The 24,538-nt window shown below is 43.1% G+C and overlaps 1 protein-coding gene across 1 annotated transcript; it reads left to right on the top strand.

Moving 5' to 3' along the window:
• Positions 1-292: 292 nt before the first annotated feature.
• On the top strand, positions 293-23,852 carry SAMD9L (sterile alpha motif domain containing 9 like). Its single transcript, XM_040352341.1, has 3 exons — positions 293-436; positions 16,075-16,218; positions 18,759-23,852. Exon 3 carries the CDS (start codon positions 18,763-18,765, stop codon positions 23,521-23,523), a length of 4,761 nt encoding a protein of 1,586 aa, XP_040208275.1. The 5' UTR covers positions 293-436; positions 16,075-16,218; positions 18,759-18,762; the 3' UTR covers positions 23,524-23,852.
• The last annotated feature ends 686 nt before the right edge of the window (positions 23,853-24,538 follow it).

Here is a 24,538-nt window from a genome sequence, read left to right on the forward strand (position 1 = left end):
CGGCCGTGTGTACGAGGCTTCAGACTAGCTGCAATATAATAGAGGAAACTGAGGGTATAACTCACAGGAAGTTCACACCAGAAACAAGCAACTACGTTCTCCTCTCCATTTACTGTGCAACATTTGTAAAATGAAAAGTCAACACCCGCAGTTACCATTCAACTTCTTGGCTTGTTTCTGTTGACCGAAAAAAAAAAAAAACGATATATATCTATATATCGAGAGATAAAGAAAAACAGCTCATGTGGATTATCTATACAGGGCACATTTGGCTACTCCTCCAGGCACAGCCCTGAGGATTTCCACACCCTCCATATTTCCTCCTTCTCTAAAGAATGAGACTTGTAGCTTGTTCTAGAAATTCTCTTGCAAGGAGACGAAGCTCTGTGGAGACATGTGATGGAAAACCAGCTTCCAGATAACAAGGAAACACAACGTAAGTTATACTTCCTTTATTCCTGATATTTTCCTTCTCTTTCTGTCTAATTTGAAACAAAGCTTGTTCTTTAATGGTGTAGTATTTACAGGATTTCAGTGTAGAAGGATTGGATTATTTGAGCACTTTTAATGAAAATTACTTCCTGTCCTAAAATAGAAAACATCTAGTTTGTCTTAACTCTTTCCTTCCCAAGCCTGGTGTCCCTTTATTAGTTTTTTTATGCCATAGCGATGCTGTTTTTCTAATCATCACTAGAGACTGGGAACCGTCTTAGTCACTGTGCTGTGCCAACTAGTTTTAATCATCAGAGTAATGAGCCAATAGTAAAGCGGAGGATGAAAGGGAAAATGCTACCGCCAGGGACCAGATAGTTGGGTTGGTATTTTGTTAAATGGTTTAAAGAACATTTTGGTAGGAAATAAGTATAAAGTGATGAACATCAATTAGCTCCTAGTTAGTTTCTTAACCACTTAAGGACCGGACCAATATGCTGCTAAATGACCCAAAGGGGTTTTTACAATTCGGCACTGCAACGCTTTAACAGACAATTGCGCGGTCGTGCGACGTGGCTCCCAAACAAAATTGGCGTCCTTTTTTCCCCACAAATAGAGCTTTCTTTTGGTGGTATTTGATCACCTCTGCGGTTTTTATTTTTTGCGCTATAAACAAAAATAGAGCGACAATTTTGAAAAAAATTCAATATTTTTTACTTTTTGCTATAATAAATATCCCCCAAAAACATATATAACATTTTTTTTCCCTCAGTTTAGGCCGATACGTATTCTTCTACCTATTTTTGTTAAAAAAAATCGCAATAAGCGTTTATCGATTGGTTTGCGCAAAATTTATAGCGTTTACAAAATAGGGGATAGTTTTATTATTTATATTTCTTTTACTACTAATGGCGGCGATCAGTGATTTTTTTCGTGACTCCGACATTATGGCGGACACTTCGGACAATTTTGACACATTTTTGGGATCATTGTCATTTTCACAGCAAAAAATGCATTTAAATTGCATTGTTTATTGTGAAAATGACAGTTGCAGTTTGGGAGTTAACCACAGGGGGCGCTGTAGGAGTTAGTGTTCACCTAGTTTGTGTTTACAACCGTAGGGGGGTGTGGCTGTAGGTCTGACGTCATCGATCGAGTCTCCCTATAAAAGGGATCACTCGATCGATGCAGCCGCCACAGTGAAGCACGGGGAAGCCGTGTTTACATACGGCTCTCCCCGTTCTTCAGCTCCGGGGAGCGATCGCGAGGGGGCGGCTAGAAACGAATAGCCGCGCCCTCGTCCCGGATCGCTCCTGAAGCCACGGGAACCGCCGCATGTACCGGGGGGGTGTCCCGATCGGACCCCCGACCCACGTCTAGGCAGGGACGTACAGGTACGCCAATGTGCCTGTCCGTGCCATTCTGCCGACGTATATGTATATGCGGTGTTCCGGAAGTGGTTAACACTACCTCTGCTCTCTTGTAGGGCCCCAGGGACCCCCAGGGTAACACAAATGCTAACCGGCTTCCTGGTTGCTGGGCAAGATAATCCACAAATCTCACTATTGGTTGTTGCAGCAGTCCATCACAGTGATAGGACAATGGAAATACGCGTGAGACCAAAGTGGTGGACCACTACCAGTGATCAGGAAAATTGTTATCTGTATCCAAGTTGTTATGGGTAAAGTCCATTGGCTTTTAAATAGTAATATATACACAGTATCTCACAAAAGTGAGTACACCCCTCACATTTTTGTAAATATTTTATTATCTTTTCATGTGACAACACTGAAGAAATTACACTTTGCTACAATGTAAAGTAGTGAGTGTGCAGCTTGTATAACAGTGTAAATGTGCTGTCCCCCTCAAAATAACTCAACACACAGCCATTAATGTCTAAACTGCTGGCAACAAAAGTGAGTACACCCCAAGTGAAAATGCCCAAATTGGGCCCAATTAACCATTTTCCCTCCCTGGTGTCATGTGACTCGTTAGTGTTACAAGGTCTCAGGTGTGAATAGGGAGCAGGTGTGTTAAATTTGGTGTTATCTCACTTTTGTGAGATACGGTGTGTATATATATATATACTGTATATTATATACATGCAAGCACTTTAAAAGTAAGTGAAGAGACTTTCTTCACTGTTTCACTAAGCTAGTAAATGTTCACTTTGCCAGATAAACAGCCTATACTCCCTTAATAATTCAACCTTAAGACCCGGTTCACACTGATGCGAGTTCATAACGAATGTGATGCGTCAAAAACATTCTAAATTCGCATGTCATCCATAAAGTCATTGTTTTTAATGATGGTTGTTCACATACATGCGTTGCGATTTCTCTACAAATGTAGTGTGATAAAAAAAAGGGTCTTGTGCGAGTTTACAGCGTTGCGTTGCGAATTTAGTCTCCATAGACATCAATGTAAATCGTTCTGGAATCGCATTGATGGTTCACATATGTGCGAATTCTACCACACTACTTTCCACAAAAACCAGGAAGTTAACACCTTTTTTTTTACATTATGATACCATTGGCTAGAACATCAATCGCATGTCCAACTCCTGTAAAATCGCGGGAAAATTTGCACCTCACACGAGACAAAAAACTGAACAAATTCATAGCGCAGCAGTGTGAACCGAGCCTAGAGGTACTGATCTCTGTCCAGGCTCAGACAGTCATCATGGCAGATAATACAGGTTTCACCTCTATTACACACCCATAGATGCGAGCACTCTGCATTCCATTTGTAAAGGAGTTGGTGAATCTGAAGGGGAGGTGGAAATCTACTTGATGAGCAACACGGAAAATATCAGAAAAAATATCACCAGGGTGCGGCATGTTTTGTTTTTTTTTCTATAAGAAGATAACCTAGCAGGTCTTTAAAAGTACGGAAGGTTAGAAGACATTTTAGAAAAAGGAAATATAGACGTCACAATGAAAATATAAACTTACAGCTCACTATAGAAATTTAGCAGTGCTAAATCTAACTGAGCTCCTGTGCACACGTGGGAGTGATGTCATCCCTGCCCAGCCAATGATTTTTTTTTTTCCAAAATCTTTTATTCATTTTTTTTATACAAAACAGTACAATTAATACTACATAAAATCAATATACAGACTAACATATATGGTCTCCAAATGTACCCTTTCCAATGAAAATTGAAAATATATTAAAGGCTCTATCTTCTTCTACCGATATTATGTACTACTCCTGGATTTCTCCATCCTTCCGCCCCAGTGCCTATCCCTCCATTTCCACTCTTCAAGGGAGATACCCAGGAATAGGACCCCACTACCTATACCTACAGTAAGTGGAGGGGGGGAGGACGTATATAAAAAAAAATAAAAAAGGGAGATATGAGAGCGAGAGAGAGAGAGGGTAGGAGGGAGATATGGAGAGAGAGAGAGAGGGAGAGAGAAGAAAAGACAAAAAGAAAAAAAAAAAAAAAAAAAAAAAAAAAAAAAAAAAAAAAAAAAAAAAAATGATAGCCAATGATAACGGCGGGCGATCGAGATCCAGAAGCCAACCGCCATTTTTAACCAAAATTGTATTGAACAATAGGGTTCCTCCAGAGCTTGCTAGGGGTTCCTTGAGCAATAAGTAATTTCTTCCTCTCAGATAAGTTCCCATCAATTATCGTTTTAGCTATCTAAGACCATCACACTAATATACCATGAGCTTTAGATATAGTATTTGTAACGGCACCCCAAATGGACAGGGGTTAAGGCCGTTTGGGATAATCCATTCTCGAACACAAGGCTGCTACCGACACTCCACAATCCGGCAAACACGACCCATAAGAATTCCCCCCCATTAACGAGACACGCTGTTCTGTTTGAGGTTCAACAGGAATGACCCTTTATTGAGAAATACAGGCTCTTATATACAATTTAGGATACTGCAGTAACCAAATGAACAGTGACCCAACTCCACCCACAACATCACACAATGGTTACCTAATGAGCCCCCCCAATACACATCATCCTCAATACATCTCTTTAGCAGACACCCTGACTCTGGGTCCTGACCTAATTTACATGAGCTAATTAACTACAGCTGATGACTCAGACACCTGACCTTTAGGCAGTCTGTTAACTTACAATACACATTATCACAGTAGCAGACTTAATTACCACAATAGAATGCAATCACACCCCACCTCATCACAGCAAGCTTTATAGTACACAACAGCCAACACACAATATATATACAACTAGCTGAATACCCGGCGTTGCCCGGTCTTCCTATCTTAACCTTTTGGGGAGGAAAATCATAGTAATATAAATATACCCATCTTTTATATAAGGGTGTAGGTAAGGGTTAATTTAACTGTCATATATTTTTATTTGGCATATAAGTAATATGTGTACCAGGTATTATTGAAATATCTCCAGGCGTACAGAAGTTATGTGGGAACATACATTTCCCATTGATTTGCATGGGACTTTAAACAAAAACCCCCGACCCTCACAAATGGGGGTAGTTAAGGGATAAATTAACTATCCTATAGTTTAAGTGGACATATAAGTAACATGTGACCAAGTGTTATCGAAATATGTACAGCCGTTTGGAAGTTAAGAAGTAACATGTATTTCCCATAGAGTTGAATGGGACTTTAAAGAAAAACCCCGACCATGGCAAATGGGGGTGGGTAAGGGTTAAACCACCTATCCTATGTTTGTTGCTGACATATAAGTAACATGTGTGCCAAGTTTCATGTTAATATCTTTAGCCGTTTGGACGTGATGCTGGAACATACATATATACATACATACATACACACACACACACACGTTGAGTTTTACATATATAGATGTATACCGTATTAAATCTGACTAGCACAGATCATAGTGGGGTTCTCATTTACCCTGTGCCCCTATTAGAGACACAGGGTGATCTACACATAAGAGGCATCTGAGAAGCTGAAACAGGAGTATCTGATACTTTCTAAGAGCTTTTGGGTCCCACAGGCCCTTTCATTACAGTATTTATTAGCGGGGGTTCCCTGAGACCGGGAAATTATTTCAAGAATTCCACCATGGCAAAAAGGTTGAGAAAGGATGTTCTAACCTTTATTCAGTCACATAAAGAAAAATGCTTTGGCTGGTGTTGAGCTTTTATTTATTGCTGTCATGATTTGTGACATGAGTCAGGCCCCATACACACGAGAGGATCCATCCGCTGGAATTGATCCGCGGACCGGCTCCAGCGGATAGATCCCCTGGTGTGTACGATCCAGCGGATCTGTTTCCGCGGATTTTTATCCCCTGGGATGGATTTCCAGCAGATAAAAATTTGAAGACATGCTTTCAAATCTATCCGCTTGAATCCATCCCAACGGATTGATCCGCTGGTCTGTACAGACTCACCGGATCAATCCGTCCGAATCAATCCCCCGCATGTGTCGTAATGATACGACGCATGCGTGGAATTCCTTATTTGACAGCGTCGCGCACGTCGCCGCGTCATCATCGCGGCGACGGCGCGACACGTCATCGCGATGGGATTTCGGGCGCGGTTTTCGATCCGATGGTGAGTACACTCCATCGGATTAAAATCCTCGAGAGGATTTATCCGCGGAAACGGTCCGGTGGACCGTATCCGCGGATAAATCCTCTCGTGTGTATGGGGCCTCAGTGATTTAGCAATTGTCACACAGATTCCCTGGTTCCAATCCATTCTCATTTGTTAAAATAAACTGTAAGGTAAACTTTTGTTTGCAGTGGTTACAAAGTGCTGTACATTTGTTGCCTGCTTGACTTGGCCACTTTTTGGCATTGGCCACACATCTGAATTGCTCAGACCTGAATGAACAATTTGGCTTTTAGGAAGGTTTAAAGAAAGGGCCTCGAGAAGGTAAGGTGAATTAAATGTGAAGGGGTACAATTATCCTTGCAATGATGACTGGGAAAAAACTGGAAGCGATCTCCACTGTGTTCCCAGATAAAAAGTGAAGAAATCTCGGTACCCAAAAAGTTACATAAAAAACATTAATAAATATATATTTTATTGTTACAAATGTTCTATAAAAAAAAGTATCCAAATACATAGATAAAAACAACAACCTCGTATTTAACCCATATGATGATGGACAAATAAAACCAATGGTTACTGGTGATCAAATGGAAGAGGTGAGACTCTTGCGCTATCGGTGCTGAACACTAGGGGGCACTGCTGCAATCACCAGATAGTCTGCCGTAAACAGAAAAAAACAAATATATATAGGTGGTAGTGAAGCGCCGTGGGACTACTAACTATAACAAGGGAACAGCATAGGACCCATAAGCTGGGTGAATAGACCCTTGTGTGGAGGAATAAATGAATAAAGTGAATACTAAAGGGGGAGGGGAGAGGTGAATGTGACAAACCAAAATATATAATGTGTAACAAGGTGTAACAAACTTATATAAAACAACTAAACAGTAATATAGACTAGTGGAAAACCAGGTAATAGTGAATAACTCAAAAGACTGAAAATATCTATACTGTATACTTCAGACACAAAAAAAACAAAAACGTAAAACACATAGAGAGTGTGTGCATAAAGTCTATTAGGATGGTGATGCCAGGGGAATAACCCAGAATCCAGTGTTTAGAATGGGCAGACTTCAGTGGGGACACCTCTTGTGGTACTAAATGCTCACCTCAGAGCTATAGCACGGATAGCTCAAAGTACCATAGGTGTCTTCTTAAAGATGCAGCTACACTGATTTAGGCTGGAAGAGGGAGGGGGTCCTCATCAAGTGTTCATAAAGGTATGAAAACAGAAATATAAAGGGATAATAGCATAATCCTGTGGTAAACCTTGAAAGAGAGATTGATATATCACATATGCACGCACTCACATTGAGGCCATGGATAGTGGACCTATCTCCACGAACACCGAGTTCGTATCCTGATCTTGTTTGTAAGCTGAAAGGTCACTGGATAGTGGGAAAACGGTCGCTCCTCTGTATCTTCCACCTCCTATCTTGACCTGTGGTATCAATAGGTACTCATAGGCAGGGCCGCTGTTAGGAATCATGGGGCCCCGTACAGCCTACCTGACGCCCCCCACACACACACACACACACACCTGACGGTATTCTAAACAATATTTTCACAAAAAAATACATTATTAATGGACACAAATGCCACGTCAATTCCCCCTCCTAGTACAAATCTCCCCTGCCTGCACAATTCCCCCAATCCCACCTATTAGCCCCGAATTCCCTCATCGCCTCCTGGTACACAATCACCCGCATCTCCCCTTCCAGCACAAATAATCTTTCTTCAATACCTCTCCTAGGACACATTCCCACAAATCCCTCCTCCTAACACAACCCCCTCTCGGGGCAGGGGAAGAAGCTCAGCGGGGGCTGGCTAGGTTCATTATCCCTCCATGTCTCTCACCCAGCAGCTAAAAGCCGACGGGAGTGACAGGGGGAGAAACCTGGGTGAAAGACACGGAGAGCATTGTTCTCCACCAACCCTCCTGCTGTCTGGGCCCCTCTGTGTGCCAGGGCCCCCTACAGGAGGGCTGGTGCCCCCCCCCCTATCAGCGGCCCTGCTCATAGGGTATAAGGTGGAAGAAAAGAGACCCATAGTGCAGTACCGTAAAAAGATTTATTGTGGACTTGGTATCAAACAGTAAAAAACTCACATTTAAAATGAAGGACAGCAGTCAAAACCTACGAGCAGCGAGCTCGTCTCACCGCCGTCAGTACGTGTCGGCTCTGGTGCTCCTATTCCCGATGCGTGCTCGTCACACCACGTGACTTCTTCAGGGGATGGTGATGTTATACCCTCAGAAGGATGGGAAACTTATGCCTCATACACACAACCGTTTTTCCCGTCGGTAAAACTGCCATGACAGCTTTTGGCCGGGAAAACCGGCCGTGTGTATGCTCCATCTCAGTTTTCCCGACAGGAAAACTGTGGGGAAAAAAAGTGAACTTGTTTTCTCTTCTCCCGTCAGGAAAAAATCCTGCCGAGAAAACCGGTCGTCTGTATGCTTTCCTGAGGGGAAAAAAACGTGCATGCTCGTAAACAATTTGACACATGCGCGGGAGCATAGAACGTCATTTTGTCGGCTCGTCGTAGTCTTTGACGTCACCGCATTCTTGGCAGTCAAAAGTTCAGCTGTCTTTTGTGTGACTGTGTGTTTGCAAGGCAGGCTTGAGAGGAATCCCGTCGGGAAAAGCGTTGTTTTTTTTCCTGCCGGGAAAATCGGTCATGTGTACGAGGCATAAGAGTATAGGATCTTAATTAATCGGCAGTGGATAGTAAATCCTCTACATGTTTCGTGGACAGATCAGCTTCTTCAGGAGGAATAATGCGATATACTATCTATGACAAAAAATATAATAAAAATCAACCAAAGAATACATAATTAATCATACAATATTACAAGGGGGTAGCCACAGGATTGCTTTCCAACAAGGACCAGTGTTTGAAGATGGACAAACTGCCATCACAACTCCCCCACGGTAGACACGTCCATACAGTGGGCGCACAGACAGGTGCACCACCCAGCAACCTGGAGATAGAGTATATAGCAAATATATACCAGCAAAAACTACCAGTAAGGACAGTTTGTTATGTACGAAAAAACGTTGCAGTACATGAGGCCAATTCGCCATTCCTTTCTCAGACTGACTTTATTTTTGCACACACACACATTCAACCTGGACACTCTGCACATGAGGATTTTAAGCTAAGAATCCTTATTTGTATTCATGCGCTGCACCCGTTGATTTGTGTTATGCTGGCTGCATACAAAGCAGTAGATGTGGGAGAACGGGCAGGGGACACAAGACAGGGAACCTAGGTAGCAGAGAAAATAAACTCAGTCTATTATAAGGCATTTCAAGTGTATTTGGTGGCTAAATAGATTCTCTAGACTGGGGCTTAATAAACTTTTTGGGCTACATGCACACAGATGGTTTGGCACGTCAGTGTCAAATCCTAGCCTCTTCAGGCACCCAAGAGTCAGAGGTGCGAAAAAGGATATATCCCCTGACTGGACTTCAGGAGTCAGAAGTGCAGCATCCAGCCCTGTTGCCAGCAGGCTGACAAAACAGGTTAAAATAAGCATTAGTAGTATGCTGTATTGGGCCATCCTAAACTCCTGGCATAGGTCCCTGGAAACATACTACTGTAAATGAGAGTATCAGTACATTGTCCAGCCCCTTCATATTTCAGCCTGAAAATGCCAAGATTTGATGGTGAAGGGCCAATTCGCTCATGAGCGAGAGACCTTAATCGAAGAACTGAGATAGGGAAATTGCCACTGTACTAGGACCCAACAACAAAATCTTTACAAAAAAGGTTTTGCAAAGCCATATGTAGCACCATCTGGTGTGTGCTTGTAGTAGAGCAGGCAAACCATACTCTGACTCATGCTGTAAATTTGTGAGTCTGCAATTGGGTCAGGGTTATTGGAGTTTAGGGCTGAATGACTCATTTCAACAGCTCTCTGTTGCCTCCCTCTGTTTCCAGAGTGTTGGAGAATGTTCTGGAAGATAGTGGGTGGAGACTAGGAGGGGCTGCTTAGCATATTTGGAGGTCTCTGTCCAATCCCTGGGTGTGGGCCTATTAGGGAGCCTTTAAATATTTATGAGTCATGCCAGCAAGGTCAGTTGGGTGGAAGATGGAGATGCAGTGTCGAGGGGGCCGTTGGTGGCCCTGAGGGGTGCCCCCAGTCTCGGGGGGTGTCCTGCTTTGGGCAGGGGCTCGGGTGCTGGAAGGATCCTGCCAAAAACACAAAGGGAGGAGGCTTTCCTGGAGGCACGAGAGCAAAGAGAGGCCAGAATGAGTAATTCAACACTGGTGGGACTAACAAAGGGGGGAGACTGGCACATGTAGCCAGACTACCTTGAAGACAGCCGTGGGATGAAGTCTTCTTCTTTTCCCTAAGAGATCTCCAGATATTTAGCTGGGTGGGCTGGGGAAGAGTCAGCCGGGTGGGCTGGAGTAGAGGCAGCAGAAGCCAGGTGGGCTAGCAAGAAATTGTGCTGGGATCAGTGGCCACAGAGGAAGCAGAAGGAAAGGTCAGAAACTGTTTCGCTCCATGTGTGCTATTTTTAAGGGACTGTGAGTTCCTGCCTATAAAGGGCTGTTACTGAACTGACAAGGAGTCTGTCAGTTCCATCAGCAGTTAAATAGCATAAGTGTGTTCAGGTAGAAAGCTGAAGAAGAGTCTGTATATAGGAAGTTGTCCCTGAAGTTCCTGTTAAAATTAAGTGGGCATCCTATAAACTCCCTATACCCATCCAAGATGTTAAAGCGGAGCTCCATCCTCAAGTGGAACTTCAGCTCATCAGATTCCTCCCCCCCTCAAAGACAGGTATCCTTTCCCACTTCTGGGAGTCCAGCCGCGGAAGTGACGTGGCCATGACATCACCGCAGGGCTCCCTCCACCTCTTTCTCTGGCCGCCAGGCTAATAGGAGAGAGGAGCGGGGCCTCGCGCATGCACAGCAGGGTTCCCGGCGTGAAGCCGAAAGGCTACACTGCTGGGTTCCCTTACCCGCAATGGCGATGGCAGCACCGGATAGCTGATGGGAAACATCAGCTGCAGTGCCGACATCGAGGGACACCAGGACAGGTAAGTGTCCATTTATTAAAAGCCAGCAGCTGCAGTATGTGTAGCTGCTGGCTTTTAATTTTTTTTTTTTCGGAACACCCCTTTAACCCCTAATAAAAAAACAAAAAACAAAGCCACGGACTGTTTTCTGACTTTTCTGTGCCTGTTAAGATTCAGTGTGACTGGCTGTGTGTGACTGTTGGTGTGTGATTCAAGTGCTGTTGCCCATAGCAACCAGCAGGAGTTGCTGCCAAACCAGTATTATACTGCATGCCTAGTTGCTCCAACCGCAGCTGAGATGGCTACTTGTGTTATTGTCAAGACCTGTTTATTCAGTGAGAACTGTATTGTATTCTGTTACCAGTGGTAACCACTGTAAGCGATCCCGCCCATGGATTACGGTCAGCATAGAACTGGGCAAAGTGACTGTGTACTGCAATGGCCTGCTGAGAACAGTGAAATGTGCGCGGAGATGTCTGCTGTTACCCGTGACAACCCGGAGTGAGATGGTGGGTTCCTGCAGGAGGGGGTCTATCAGTTGTCCAACCACTGCTGAAGTTAAAGACTGTCCAGAAGCTGCTGAAGACAGGAAGTCTGGAAGCTTGGGGGTGGAAGCACGCCCAGGGGCGGACTGACCATTGAGTCACTCAGGCACTGCCCGAGGGCCCCATGCCACTAGGGGGCCCCATCAGGGTTGCCAGGCTCAGTAAAACCAGGGACAGTATGTAAAAATCTATGTTTTTTTTACATCTGTCCCTGATATGTCCGAAACCGACATGCTTTTGATGTGAAAATCCAGAGATTTTAGCTGCCCCGCCTCTGCACTGCCTCCTGGCGTGGTGGCCATCTGTAAGCCCAAGGGCCCCATAATCTTCTATTGCCCGGGGGCCCCATGAGTTGTCAGTCTGCCCCTGAGCACGCCCCAGAGGAAACACAGCATAACCTGCCTGTAGAGGTAGAGAGGAGCAAGATGGTGGGAGGTGTGCGAGTGTACCCTGTGCCGACTTGATTGCCTGAGCTGCAGGAGGAAACGCTGGTGGATACCAGTGTGCGTCTCAAGTATAGAGGGGGATTCACCCTCGGATTGATTGAGGGGACCGAGAGGCTGTGTCCTGGTTGTAGGAGACCCACAGCTGTGGTCAGTGCCTGGATCAAGTGTGGGGACGAGCCGCTAACAAGCCTGACACCGAGCGAGCAGGAACCACTCACCTACAGCGTAGACCTTCAATCTGCTGAGTTTCTCAAGGTCCCAGAGGAAATTCAGCGGAGGACAGTATTTGAGTGGGGTCTGGGCTACCCCTATGTCCCCCAGGATGTCATGGGCATAATTGAAGATTCATGGACCAAATGGAAAGAAGATGTGGTATGGGACTTATGCATGTCCCCAAACCATTATGGGGGACCCAATAATGGCAAGAGCCATATATAAAGACTGGGTAGTGATCGCGAAGGCCGGACAGCCAACCAGAAGTCACTCGGCTGCTGTCAGAGGAGCTGATGGGAGCCTCAAGAGATTGTGGAACCCGCATCTATACTTAGGAAGGGGCTGATGTGAACTGTTCAGCCTGAAGGCAGCGAAGATGCGCACCAAGTAGAGAACTGAAATATCTGTTCATTTATTACAGACTAGGCTGGCTTAACAGCCAAATCTATCTCCAGAAGGGATGCCATGTTCCAGAAGATCTCTGGGTGAGACCTAGAATAATGTTGCTTTAATGGGGCTCCTCCTTCAGAGATGTTTGAAAAAAAAAAAAAAACTTTTTCTGTTTCTGCCAGCGGTATCATAACTCCCTGCTAGCAGAATGTGTAGATAGTTAATTACTGTGAGGGTTGTATTTTATTTTCTGTTTCTGCAGGAATCCTTGTGGATGGCTGTCCCCCTGCTTAAATAATGGACTTTGGGACTTCTCCTACAGTTATACAGCTTGCTGGGAGGGCTTCCCTTTAGGGGGAGGTGCACCGGTTAAAGGAAATGTATGCATCATGCACATATGTGTGCCTTATTTCTGCTAGCTACAGGGACCTGTAGTCAGGATGTATATAAGTTCACTGTAAAAAAAAAAAATTATGTACATATTCTATTTTTGCTACATAATTTATTTGTACATAATCTCTTCTCCAAGTTGTTTCACCTCTCCCCATCCTATTTTTTTTTGTTATGGAATGCCCTTGCTCCAGAAAAGCCCAGAGCAGGGGAATGCAATGCACTGTGCGGAGGGCTGGCATGACTGACGTAACAGGGTACGTAACAACTATTGGTCAGGCAGAGGCGGGGGAGGAGAGCAGAGTTTATTTAAGGGAATGTTCCCGCCCCCCCCCGGCAAGCACAGCACGGAGGAAAGTTCCCGCCCACCGTCCCCTTAATGTTGTATGTGTGTTGTGTGTATGTGTTGTGTTGTGTGTTCTGCTTTATTTCGTTAACAGGGTCAGCAATGGATTGTCGTGGCAGCGTTGGTTGGTCCCTGCGGGTGAAGGAGTAGACTTTAAAAGCTGAATTAATGACCTGTCGGTGACAGGGGCTGATGATGGTGATTCCAGATAACGGAGGTTAGCTGGAGGAACAGATTATGGAGCACTGCGGTCGTGAGTTGTCTTTGAGCCAGTTCGTCGGCTTGAGGCCTGTCAGAGGAATACGAAAGACCGTAGTGCAACAGAGGGTCATATATATATGTTTATATATATATAGTGTTTATGGAAGGATAGAGGCTTTGCCTGCGGGGACCAACTTTAGGTAGTTCAGGTTATAGCAGATGTTTGCTTATGTTATGTTAATTTATTATGTTTTAATAAATCAGGCTGCTACGGCCTATTATTTCCCCAACAACTGGTGTGGTCTCAATTTAATGGTTAGAGGTTGGGGGGTTAAGGTATGGTAATGGTAATAAGAGGTTAATTTTATAAGGACATCTGTTATACTAGAGTCATGATTGCAGGAGCCATTGTTTTTTTTTTTTTCCGAGCCAGTGGGGACGTGGCTGATTTGTAGGGGGCGGTGAGTGTAATGTCCTCTAGTGTATGCTAGAAGTACAGCAGGCAAACTCTGACTCATGCTGTGAATTTGTGAGTCTGCAATTGGGTCAGGGTTATTAGAGTTTAGTGCTGGATGACTCATCTCAGCAGCTCTCTGGTGCCTCCCCCTGTTTCCAGAGTTTTGTGGAACATCCTGGAAGATAGTGGGTGGGGACTAGGAGGGGCTGCTCAGCATATTTGGAGGTCTCTGCCCAATCCACAGGAGTGGACTTGGTAGGGAACCTTTAAATAGTCATGCCAGCAGGGGCAGTCAGGTGGAAGATGGAGATGGACTGTTGAGGGGAGGATACACACTATTTCACTCCACATGTGCTATTTTTAAGGGACGGAGAGTTCCTGCCTATAAAGGGCTGTTACAGAACTGACAAGGAGTCAGTTCCATCAGCAAAAGTGTGTGCAGGAGGAAAGCTGAAGCGGAGTCTGTATATAGGAAGTTGTCCCTGAAGTTCCTGTTGAAGTCAAGTGGGCATCCCTGTTCCCATGCAAGTTGTTAACCCCCTAACAAAACAACAAAAATCAAAGCCAGGGACTGTTTTCAGACTTTTGTGTGCCTGAGAAGACTCGGTGTGCCTGGCTGTGAAGGAGTGGGGGATCCCTGTTCATCTGCAGTTCCTACGTGGCGTGTTATACACATACAAAGTAGTAACGATGGCTGTATATTAATAATACAAGATGAGTACAGTAAACTTCCTTCTGTAGAACTAAAGAAATAGTCCTTTCAAAAGCAAACCATGGGCTTGACTTTGCAGTAGAAGCACAAAAACATCTTCTTTAGAGCAATAAGAACCTATGGATAGATTGAGCCCCTCAGGACACCAGTCAATGTCTATACACAAACATGCAGCTGACTCTCCAGCACTAGCACCAGGGGGGAGGCAGCAGCCCAAAAGTCTCTAAGATCTCTCTCACTGTCTGTACTCACAAAACGTCCTTGGAAGGTTGGTTGCCTCATTCCAACATCCATGCAACACTTTTTTTTTCCAGTGATACGAGAATAGATGCTCAGACGACAGCCCCTTATTCAGCTCTGTGTAACTTCAGCATTCGGGCCTGTCAGCTATCCCAGTTGAGGTTTTTACAAACAGCAAGCACATGACAGGGCTGCCCAGAGAGCAGAAAGCCCTCCATGCTGGACTTCTCCTCTCCAGGACCTGGAAGCTCTTTGTCTCAAGCCCTGTACACACGACCGGTTTTCCTGCCAGGAAAACTGCCATTAGACCTTTTTGCCGGGAAACCGGCCATGTGTATGTCTCATCGCAGTTTTCCCGGCAGGAAAACTGCCGCGAATCGCGGCAGGAAAAAAGAGAGCTGGTTCTCTATTTTTCCACCGGGATTTGCGGCGTTTTTTTTAAACCCGGCAGTTTTCCAATGGGAAACACTGCTGTGGAGCATACACACGGCCAGGATTCCCAGCCAAAGCTCTCACCACAGTTTTCCCAATGGGAAAACCTCTGGTGTGTACAGGGGGGAAAGCTACCGAGCAGATTCTCGGTTTTCTCTCCGGGATTCCCGGTGGACTTTTTACCGGGAATCCCGTACGTGTGTACAGGGCTTCAGAGTATTTATACAGTCTCCCACCATCCTTCAGGGCCACCCTTCCTGGGATTGGCCAGGGCTGTATAAATATTCATGCATTGCTTCCAGAGAGATCTACAGTACGGCTCTCTGGAAAGCAGAAGAAGCAATCAAACCAGCAGCAGCTGAAACACTGAACAAACCAAACTAATCACATGCAGCTGCCCCGATTACAGTGAGCTAGAACTATAGGAGGGTGCTACACATGTCTGAGAATATCTAAGCAGCAATTAAAATCAGTCAGTAAGCTAAAAGATTCTACCAGATGCTTCAGCAATAATAAGCTCCCATACCTCCTTGTGGGTTCTCAGTAATCAACTGTATCCATAAGCACACACTGATTCACAATGTGCCAGTAGGAGGTCAGTAGGAATTTACATCCTAAAGTACTGTCTTCCTCTTTTCTCTATATCTCTATGTTGAAAAGAGAAACGTTTAACTGCTACCTTTTTTGTTTTTTCACCATCAGCTTTTCTGTAAGTGGGAAATGGCAGAATCTACAGTGGAGGTCCAGCATCACAAGCAGTTGTGTTCCAGGATCATCACATTACCCACAAGAGGAGGACCAGTTCAGAACAGCAATGTCTGGATGACAAACTGAAGTACTTTATAGGTATGATTTGATTTCCTTAGGCATCACAATTTTTAATTGGAGGTTTCTTTTGAAGCAGGTAACCGATTAATTTTGTCTGATCTGTTGTGAGTCTAAACATCCTTGTAGTCCAGCACCCTGATATGTACTCACATCATCTATGAGTTTGTAGCCTGAGGCCCCTTTCACATGGAGTGGAAGCCCACTCCGATCAGCAGGAGATCTGTGAGCAGATCCCCTGCTGATCAGAGCCAAGCAGCATGGATATGAGATTCATGCCTGCTCATTTTATTTAGAGCAGACACAGGCGGCATGGGCAGCCAGGTGTAAACAGACTCTGCTGTTTGTTTATTTCAGGCTACCTCCGAAAAACTGGGCCCTTGTATTACAAAAGGGCCCCACAGGATCAAAACTGGTAGCTTCTTGTTGTGACATTGGCTGTGAACCAAATATACAGTGCCAGAGAGGTGGTTCAGGAGTGTTTTACAGCTGATTTTGTGAATTCTTTTTTTTTAAGTTACATTTTTATTTTGACATTTTTGTACATACAAAACAGACAGTACAACAAACACACATCCTAGGCGAACATCGCCCGGTACATCATTTTACAAAACTTTGGTAGCTGGTACACATTGAGCATTTTCATTAAAAACACACAGAGAAAGGTGGGAGAAAAACAACAGAATTGTTAATTTACTCACTTAGATCTATTCAACGGGCAGAGGTATCAGTCATCAGTCAAAGTTCAAGGAGCAGGAGGTATGGTGCTCTCGGAATCAACCCAAGAGCCCCAGACCTTCAAGAATTTTTTTGGACACCCTCTGGCCTCATATGTCATCTTATACAGCGGTATAGCACGATTGAGGTTGTGAGCCAAAAGGCAATGGTAGGTAAGGATGGAGACTTCCAGTGTAAGGTTATAGACTTCTTAGCATAGAACAGGAGATTATGTGGAGGAGGAGCAGGAGATTATGTGAATTCTGCCATTCACCTTTATTCCTGACATCTGTACCTCCTCTGGACCACTGCTACAACTCTGAGCACACTTAGCTACACAACAATACCCACTTGGGCCGCGGTTTTGCCTAAATTGCATGTGTATTCTGTCTAACCATTCCACACACAGGATCATTGATGTATTTATTTATTCTACAGTGCCATACTTACCCCTCCACACGAGTCATGTGAGTTTGAACTACACTTTTCTAACAGGTGGTCATGGTGTTTTAAAGTATGCACGTTTTTGTTTGTATGTCGATTTTAATGCAGGTTATTACTTTGACATGAATAAATATTTGAACATTTTTGTATGTACAGCAGGCCATGGTAATTTGTTCATTTATTAGGGATGGTTGTGCTGCAGGTTTTTTATTTTTGAGTTATACACAGATACAATTTAATTAGATATTTTACATTTTATTTAAGTGGATGTAAATAGAACAGTTTATTGGGTCACAACAAAAAAGAAAACTAAAACAGATTAGATTTCAATCCAAAAAAAAATTATTTTTATCTCCACCACAAAATTCTTTTTACTTTTTATTGATAGAATTCAACAAGATTTCCAAAATTAAGAGACAGATACAAATTACTAACCACGGAAGGAATATTCTACCATGTCTTAGGCCCCATACACACGGGAGGATTTATCCGCGGATACGGTCCAGCGGACCGTTTCCGCGGATAAATCCTCTCGAGGATTTCAGCAGATTTTAATGCGATGGAGTGTACTCACCATCGCATTGAAATCCGTGCCGAAATCCTCTGGCGATGACGTGTCGCGCCGTCGCCGCGATTATGACGCGGCGACGTGCGCGACGCTGTCATATAAGGAATTCCACGCATGCGTCGAATCATTACGACGCATGCGGGGGATCCCTTCGGACGGATGGATCCGGTGAGTCTATACAGACCAGCGGATCCATCCGTTGGGATGGATTCCAGCAGATGGATTTGTTTGGCATGTCAGCAAATATTCGATCTGCTGGAATCCATCCCAGGGGAGAAATATCCGCGGAAACAGATCCGCTGGAGTGTACACACCATAGGATCTATCCGCTGAAACCCATTTGCTGGGATTTTTCAGCGGATGGATTCTATGGTGTGTACGGGGCCTTACAGTATTATATAGACATAGCCTAAATCCTCTTTGTTCTATCATGTGTCATTGACAGCGAGATCGAGAATAATACAGATAAAATGTTGTTTTAAACCATCTCTAATACACATGAGATTATCAATCCAATGGATATAACCATTGTGTAATATCTAAATTTTTATTTGAGCAATATAAACAAGTGATAAATGTCCAAGGAAGAGGATAAAGAGGCACAAAACTGAGGGAATTAGAAACTTGGGTTGGAAATCCCTGGAATATGGCCTAAAATATAGGTCAAAGGGGAAGGGAATTCTCCCCCTCCACAGTTTTACCTCATTTAATTGGGGTGTCCTGTGTGGATCTTGGCTACATAGTAGAGAATATACACAAACGTTTAAATACATTTAAAGAATATATCCTCTGTTATAGAATATTTTCTGACAACAAATATTTTAATTTCCAGGTAAATGACAGATCTGAAAATGGACAAACCAATAAATCTGCCTTCAAATGTGGAAGAGTGGACAAAGGACCATGTAAAACTCTGGGTCACAGAACAACTTAAACAGGACTCATCTGTTGGAGACATTATTTACAATCAAGAAGTAACAGGGGAGATCCTAAAAGTATTAACAAAAAAAGACTTAGTGGAGATGGGTATCAAGCATGGTCCGGCTACATTTATAGTTCATCACTTAAAAAAACTCAATGAAACTTGCAAAGATGCCCAGCAGAGCAATCTAGGGGTTAAAGAAAAAGGTACAGAGGCAAAACCAAAAAAATCTAAATCCAAAAAGAGCACACATGTCACACTAGAAGAAAGAAAAAATAGCACAGAAGACGAGTCAGAGAATATATCCAAAGAATTAGGAAATCCAAACACAGTCCCTGCTGAATGTTCTTATAGTCCCTCCAAAACAACACCATGCTCTTTTGACTGCACTCTTGCAAATAAATGTTATACACAGCATAATTTTCTTCCACCTGAATCCGGGAAATCTAATTACATCGACCCAGTACATGAGTACAAGGAGTTCACCAACACAGAAAACGCTACGAAAGAAGATAAAAAAATGAAATTTTGCAATGAAGTCTTTAGGTTTTCTGCTGCATGCATGAACGCCCGCACCAATGGCACTATCCATTTCGGAGTGCGGGACAAGCCCCATGGAGAAATTATTGGTGTTCAGATTGAGAACGGTGAAACATATGTCAATTACTTAAATCAAATGATGAACAAATACTTTGAGGAAAATCAATTGGACTTGGCAAAACAATGTATCCGTCCACCTCGTTTTGTCCGTGTACTGTGTCAGGACAACACAAAGTCTGATTTGTTTATTATAGAAGTTGATGTTGTTCCTGCATATGCGTATTGTCACTCACAAATATTCCATACGTATGAACAGGTTTTCAAAGACAATAACTGGAAAAAGAGTAAAGAAAAATGTTGTTTTCTAAGAGATGGATCGAGCTCTAAAGATATGCTGGCAAATGTACAACACAATGTGGCTGAACTGAAATCATTTTACACTCAAACAAAAGACAGGGATGATGCCCGAAAAACAGCTGAAGACAACCAAAGAAAAAATCTAAGGAAAAGCAAAGAACATGGTTCCACACTTGCGAGTTTACTAACAGGAAACAGAGACACCCTGGACAACTCATACTATAAATGGTATATTCTGGTTGTGAACAAATCTCAGGAAAGCCAAACAAAGAACTTAGACTTCATGCATGAAGTGCCTTGGTTTGCAGTTTTGGATTTTGATCCAGAGTCGATTACCAGCGGTTTATGCAAAGCTTTCCAAGAAAAAAGGAAACCTAGTTTGCATGATCCAAGCCAATACAAAAATATGGACAATGTCACAAATGAAAAGCTGGAAGAACTTAAACTGTATCAGAAGACCGCTTGGATCTTCTGTAATGGGAGAATGGATTTTGAGGAGAGTCAAGACTACAAACCCTTAAGTTACAAGTTATGGCAAAAAGAAAAAGCAGCAGATGTGAGACAATTGGTATCTTTTCTTATCAGGAAAGATGTATTGGAAAGAGGAAAATTCCTCGTTGTGTTTCTTTTACTTTCAACTGTTGAAGACCCAGTTGACCCCATGAATGAAGTCTTCAGTGCCTTTTACCAGGGGCTTAATGGTATGACAGACATCCTGTGCATTTGTGAAAGCGAAGAATCTTTTCAAAGCTGGAGAGGTTTGCAAACTAGACTAGTAAGTGAGGAGGAAATGGAAAAAAGGTGCATCTACAGCTTGGACATTGAAAATGTAAATGGGACCATTTTAAAACTAAAGTCTGATACTCGATCATCAAGCAGATTCTTGCCATCACATAATGGATCTTCAACCATATTACACAGGAAAGATGAAGATGTGATGGCTTCTTTAAATATTCTTTGTGCCAATGAGTGTCATGACACGGAGATGGAGAGTAATGAGCCCAAATTTAAAGATTTTATAAAGGCTCAAGAAGAGCATTTTTACAAAGGAGGCAAAGCCACATGGTGGAACTTCTACTTTTCACTGAAAAAATACACCGGTCCATTCATTGAAAGAGATATCCATAAAAAGCTGAAGGAACAGATTGAATGGTGGTCTAAATGTGACAAGCAAATAAGTGTAAAAATCATTACACTGTTTCACTACCCTGGCTGTGGAGGTACCACTACTGCAATGCATGTCCTCTGGGAACTACGGGACACATTTCGATGTGCAACATTAAAGCGAAAAACAGATAGCTTTACAGACATTGCAGGGGAAGTTATTAATTTAGCGGTCTCCGGTTCACCCAATCGCACAGATTTTTACCCTGTGTTGCTTCTTGTGGACGATTATGAAGATGAAGAAAATGTTTTTATTTTACAAAACTGTATTCGGTCTGTAATTGCAGAGCGTTATATGAAATTTGAGAAGCCAGTTGTGATCATTTTGAATTGCATGAGATCCCAGAACCCAGAGCAAAGCTCAAAATTTAATTGTTCAGACAGTGTTCCCCTAAGGTATATGCTTTCTGAGCAGGAGCGAAGAGCCTTTGAAAAAAAGTTAACAGAGATCGAGGAGAAGTATGAGAGGCCACATGATTTTTATTCGTTCATGATCATGAAAAGCAATTTTGACAAGAGGTATATTGAAAATGTGGTACGAAATATACTAAAAGGATTAAACAATGCAAGCAAGCAAGCCCAACTCATTTCCATTCTAGCCCTTTTAAACAAATATGTAAAGGATTCCACAATTTCTGCATCAATGTGCGAAGAATTCCTTGGCATAACAGCAAAGAAAACATATTGGGGTTACGAGAGCATAGAAGACACAATGGGAGCTTATTTTACCATAATGCTCCGCACAGAGGTGGAAGAATACGGACGATACGAAGGTCTACGGATAAGTCATCCACTGATTGCAAAGCAATGTTTAGAGGAATTAATGAACACATACCAAATTCAACGAAGTGGTATCATGCTAAATTTGCTGGACTCCAATGTTTTCCATAGCAATGGAATTGGCAGAGAGATTCTCTGTCTAAACATGCAAAGCATGCTGGTAACACGGCATCGAAAGGAGCATGGTGATGAAACAGACACTTTGTTCTCGCCATTGATTGAAGAAATACAAAAACATGAAGGCAATTTATATGTTGAAACAGTTTTGAAAGAGGGGGCATTGAAATTCAACCTAAACCCCTATATCTCTCAAGCATTAGCAAGACACTTCTACATTCGAGAGAAAAAATTTTCAGATGCATTTTATTGGGCAAAGGAGGCAAAACGAATTTCACCAACAAATTCCTTTATTTTAGATACACTTGGTCAGATATTCAAGACCCAACTGAAATCAATGATCGACACTTTAGGTAAAGAGAAATCTGTATCTGGCCCAACACTAAAAAGCCTTCTGGAAACAGCTGAAAATGCATCAATTGCCTTCAGAGAGTGCCAGGAACAAACAGAAAAAACAGAGAGAGAAAGAAAGGAAATTGAACTAACAAAGGCTAGACGCTACCGGGTGTACAATACAGCAGGTTACCTTGGCCAGATTGAAGTCTGCCTTTATACAGTAGATATACTTCTACAGTTGCCATGGTTCAAATCAAAAGACGTTTTGTCTAGAAAACACCTGATGCAATACTTGTCCGGTAAATGGGACATTTCCGTCGACAACGTCAGTGAAGATTACGAAGAAATTTATACTGTTCTTAGCGATTTTACATCTTTTTTGATTAAGGTGAACACTCATCTAAAAGATGCTTTTGATTTCTTTCAAGACTATTTTGTGTATCTGAAACAACGAAACATCCTAAAGGAAAGCACAGAGTTTAAAACAAGAGAAAAAATTTCAGAATACTATACAAAATACAGACGGAATTTCTGTAACACCGATCTAATGCAGATTACAGACGAAAAGGACACACAACGGGCAGGTGCTTCAAGATGTATTGAGGATTACAGGGTTGGCCTTCAGTCGTTAAAGGCAGACAGGTTCTCAGGTATTCTGGAATATCTCACAGGTCCTGTAAAGGAAGATAAAAACATGGAAGCCATCGTCAAAGCCTACAAATATTTACTCCAGAACCGCACAGACAAATTCATTATGAGAGACAAGCAAAATTTTATTTTGGCAAATATAGTGCTTCATTGTATCTCTCCAAAATCAAGACTGGTTGCACCCTTTGAAACACTGAAAATGTATCTCAGAGAGGTTCTGCAGCTTTCTGGCCTGGATTACAAATTTCCAGAACCTTACTTCTTGGCCTCACTGTTGTTCTGGCCCCACAACATTCACCAGTTGGATTCTGACTCTAAACACATAGAGGAATACATCATCTCTATGAGAAAAACTTTCAGAGGTCAGTATCGGCACATGTGCCACTCCAAACAGCCCATAGCTCATTTCTATCTTGGAAAACGCACTGGCTTAGAAAGACTAGTTCACAAAGGCAAAATTGATCAGCATTTTCCTGTTTCAACACCTGATCTAAATTCTCTGTGGCAGAGTGGAGACATCTGGAAGGAAAAAGCAACAAAAGAATTGTTACTTCTTGTAAATGGAAGGGCTGAAAATAACATGATCTATGTGGACTGTAGAGGTGAGATAAAGATTCCAGTGAGACCAGTTTATCTCGGACAGCTGAGAAGCGGGAAAAGCATTGAGCGGGTGTCCTTTTACCTTGGATTCTCAATAGATGGCCTAATTGCTTATAACATAGAAAGCTTATAAACAATTAGATGTAATGCAATGCATAATCTACTTCCATCAATATCCACAGTCAAATATTTCAGCAAGTGAGAATAGAATCTAAATCTTGTAAAGCATTACATTTTTGTGATGATTTTTAACCACTTGCTGCCGGCCGTACGACTTTGTACGGCCGCAGTGTGGATCCCAATTGCCGGGAGGCCGTCTATATACGGCCTCCGGCCTCCAGCCACTGGGGGGGGGCGTGCGACCGCCGCTGCGCGTGTGCCTGCCTCATCACTAAGATGCCGATGCGCGTGCCTGGCAGCCGCGATGTCTGCCAGGCACCCGCGATGTCTGCCAGGCACCCGCGATCGGCGGTTACACAGACAAAGACGTGGATCTGTGTGTGTAAACACACAGATCCACGTCCTGTCAGGGAGAGAGGAGACCGATGCTGTGTCCCTTGTACATAGGGACACAGATCGGTCACCTCCCCCAGTCAGACCCCACAGTTAGAAACACTATGCAGGGTACACATTTAACCCCTTCCTCGCCCCCTAGTGTTAACCCTTTCCCTGCCAGTCACATTTATACAGTAATTAGTGCATATTTATAGCACCGTTCGCTGTATAAATGTGAATGGTGCCAAAAATGTGTCAAAAGTGTCCGATGTGTCTGTCATAATGTCGCAGTCCCAATAAAAATCGCAGATCGCCGCCATTACTAGTAAAAAAAAAAACAATAATTCTGTCCCCTATCTTGTAGGCGCTATAACTTTTGTGCAAACCAGTCACTTATTGCGATTCTTTTTTTTTCCACCAATAATATGTAGAAGAATACGTATCGGCCTAGACTGAGAATTATTATTATTTTTTTTTTTAATTGGGCTATTTATTATAGCAACAAGTAAAAAATATTGATTTCTTTTTCAAAATTAACGCTCTATTTTTGTTTATAGCGCAAAAAATAAAAACCGCAGAGGTGATCAAATACCCCCAAAAGAAAGCTCTATTTGTGGGGGAAAAAAGGACATCAATTTTGTTTAGGAGCCACG

Source organism: Rana temporaria, chromosome 5 (assembly GCF_905171775.1).
Source record: "Rana temporaria chromosome 5, aRanTem1.1, whole genome shotgun sequence".
Taxonomy (NCBI): domain Eukaryota; kingdom Metazoa; phylum Chordata; class Amphibia; order Anura; family Ranidae; genus Rana; species Rana temporaria.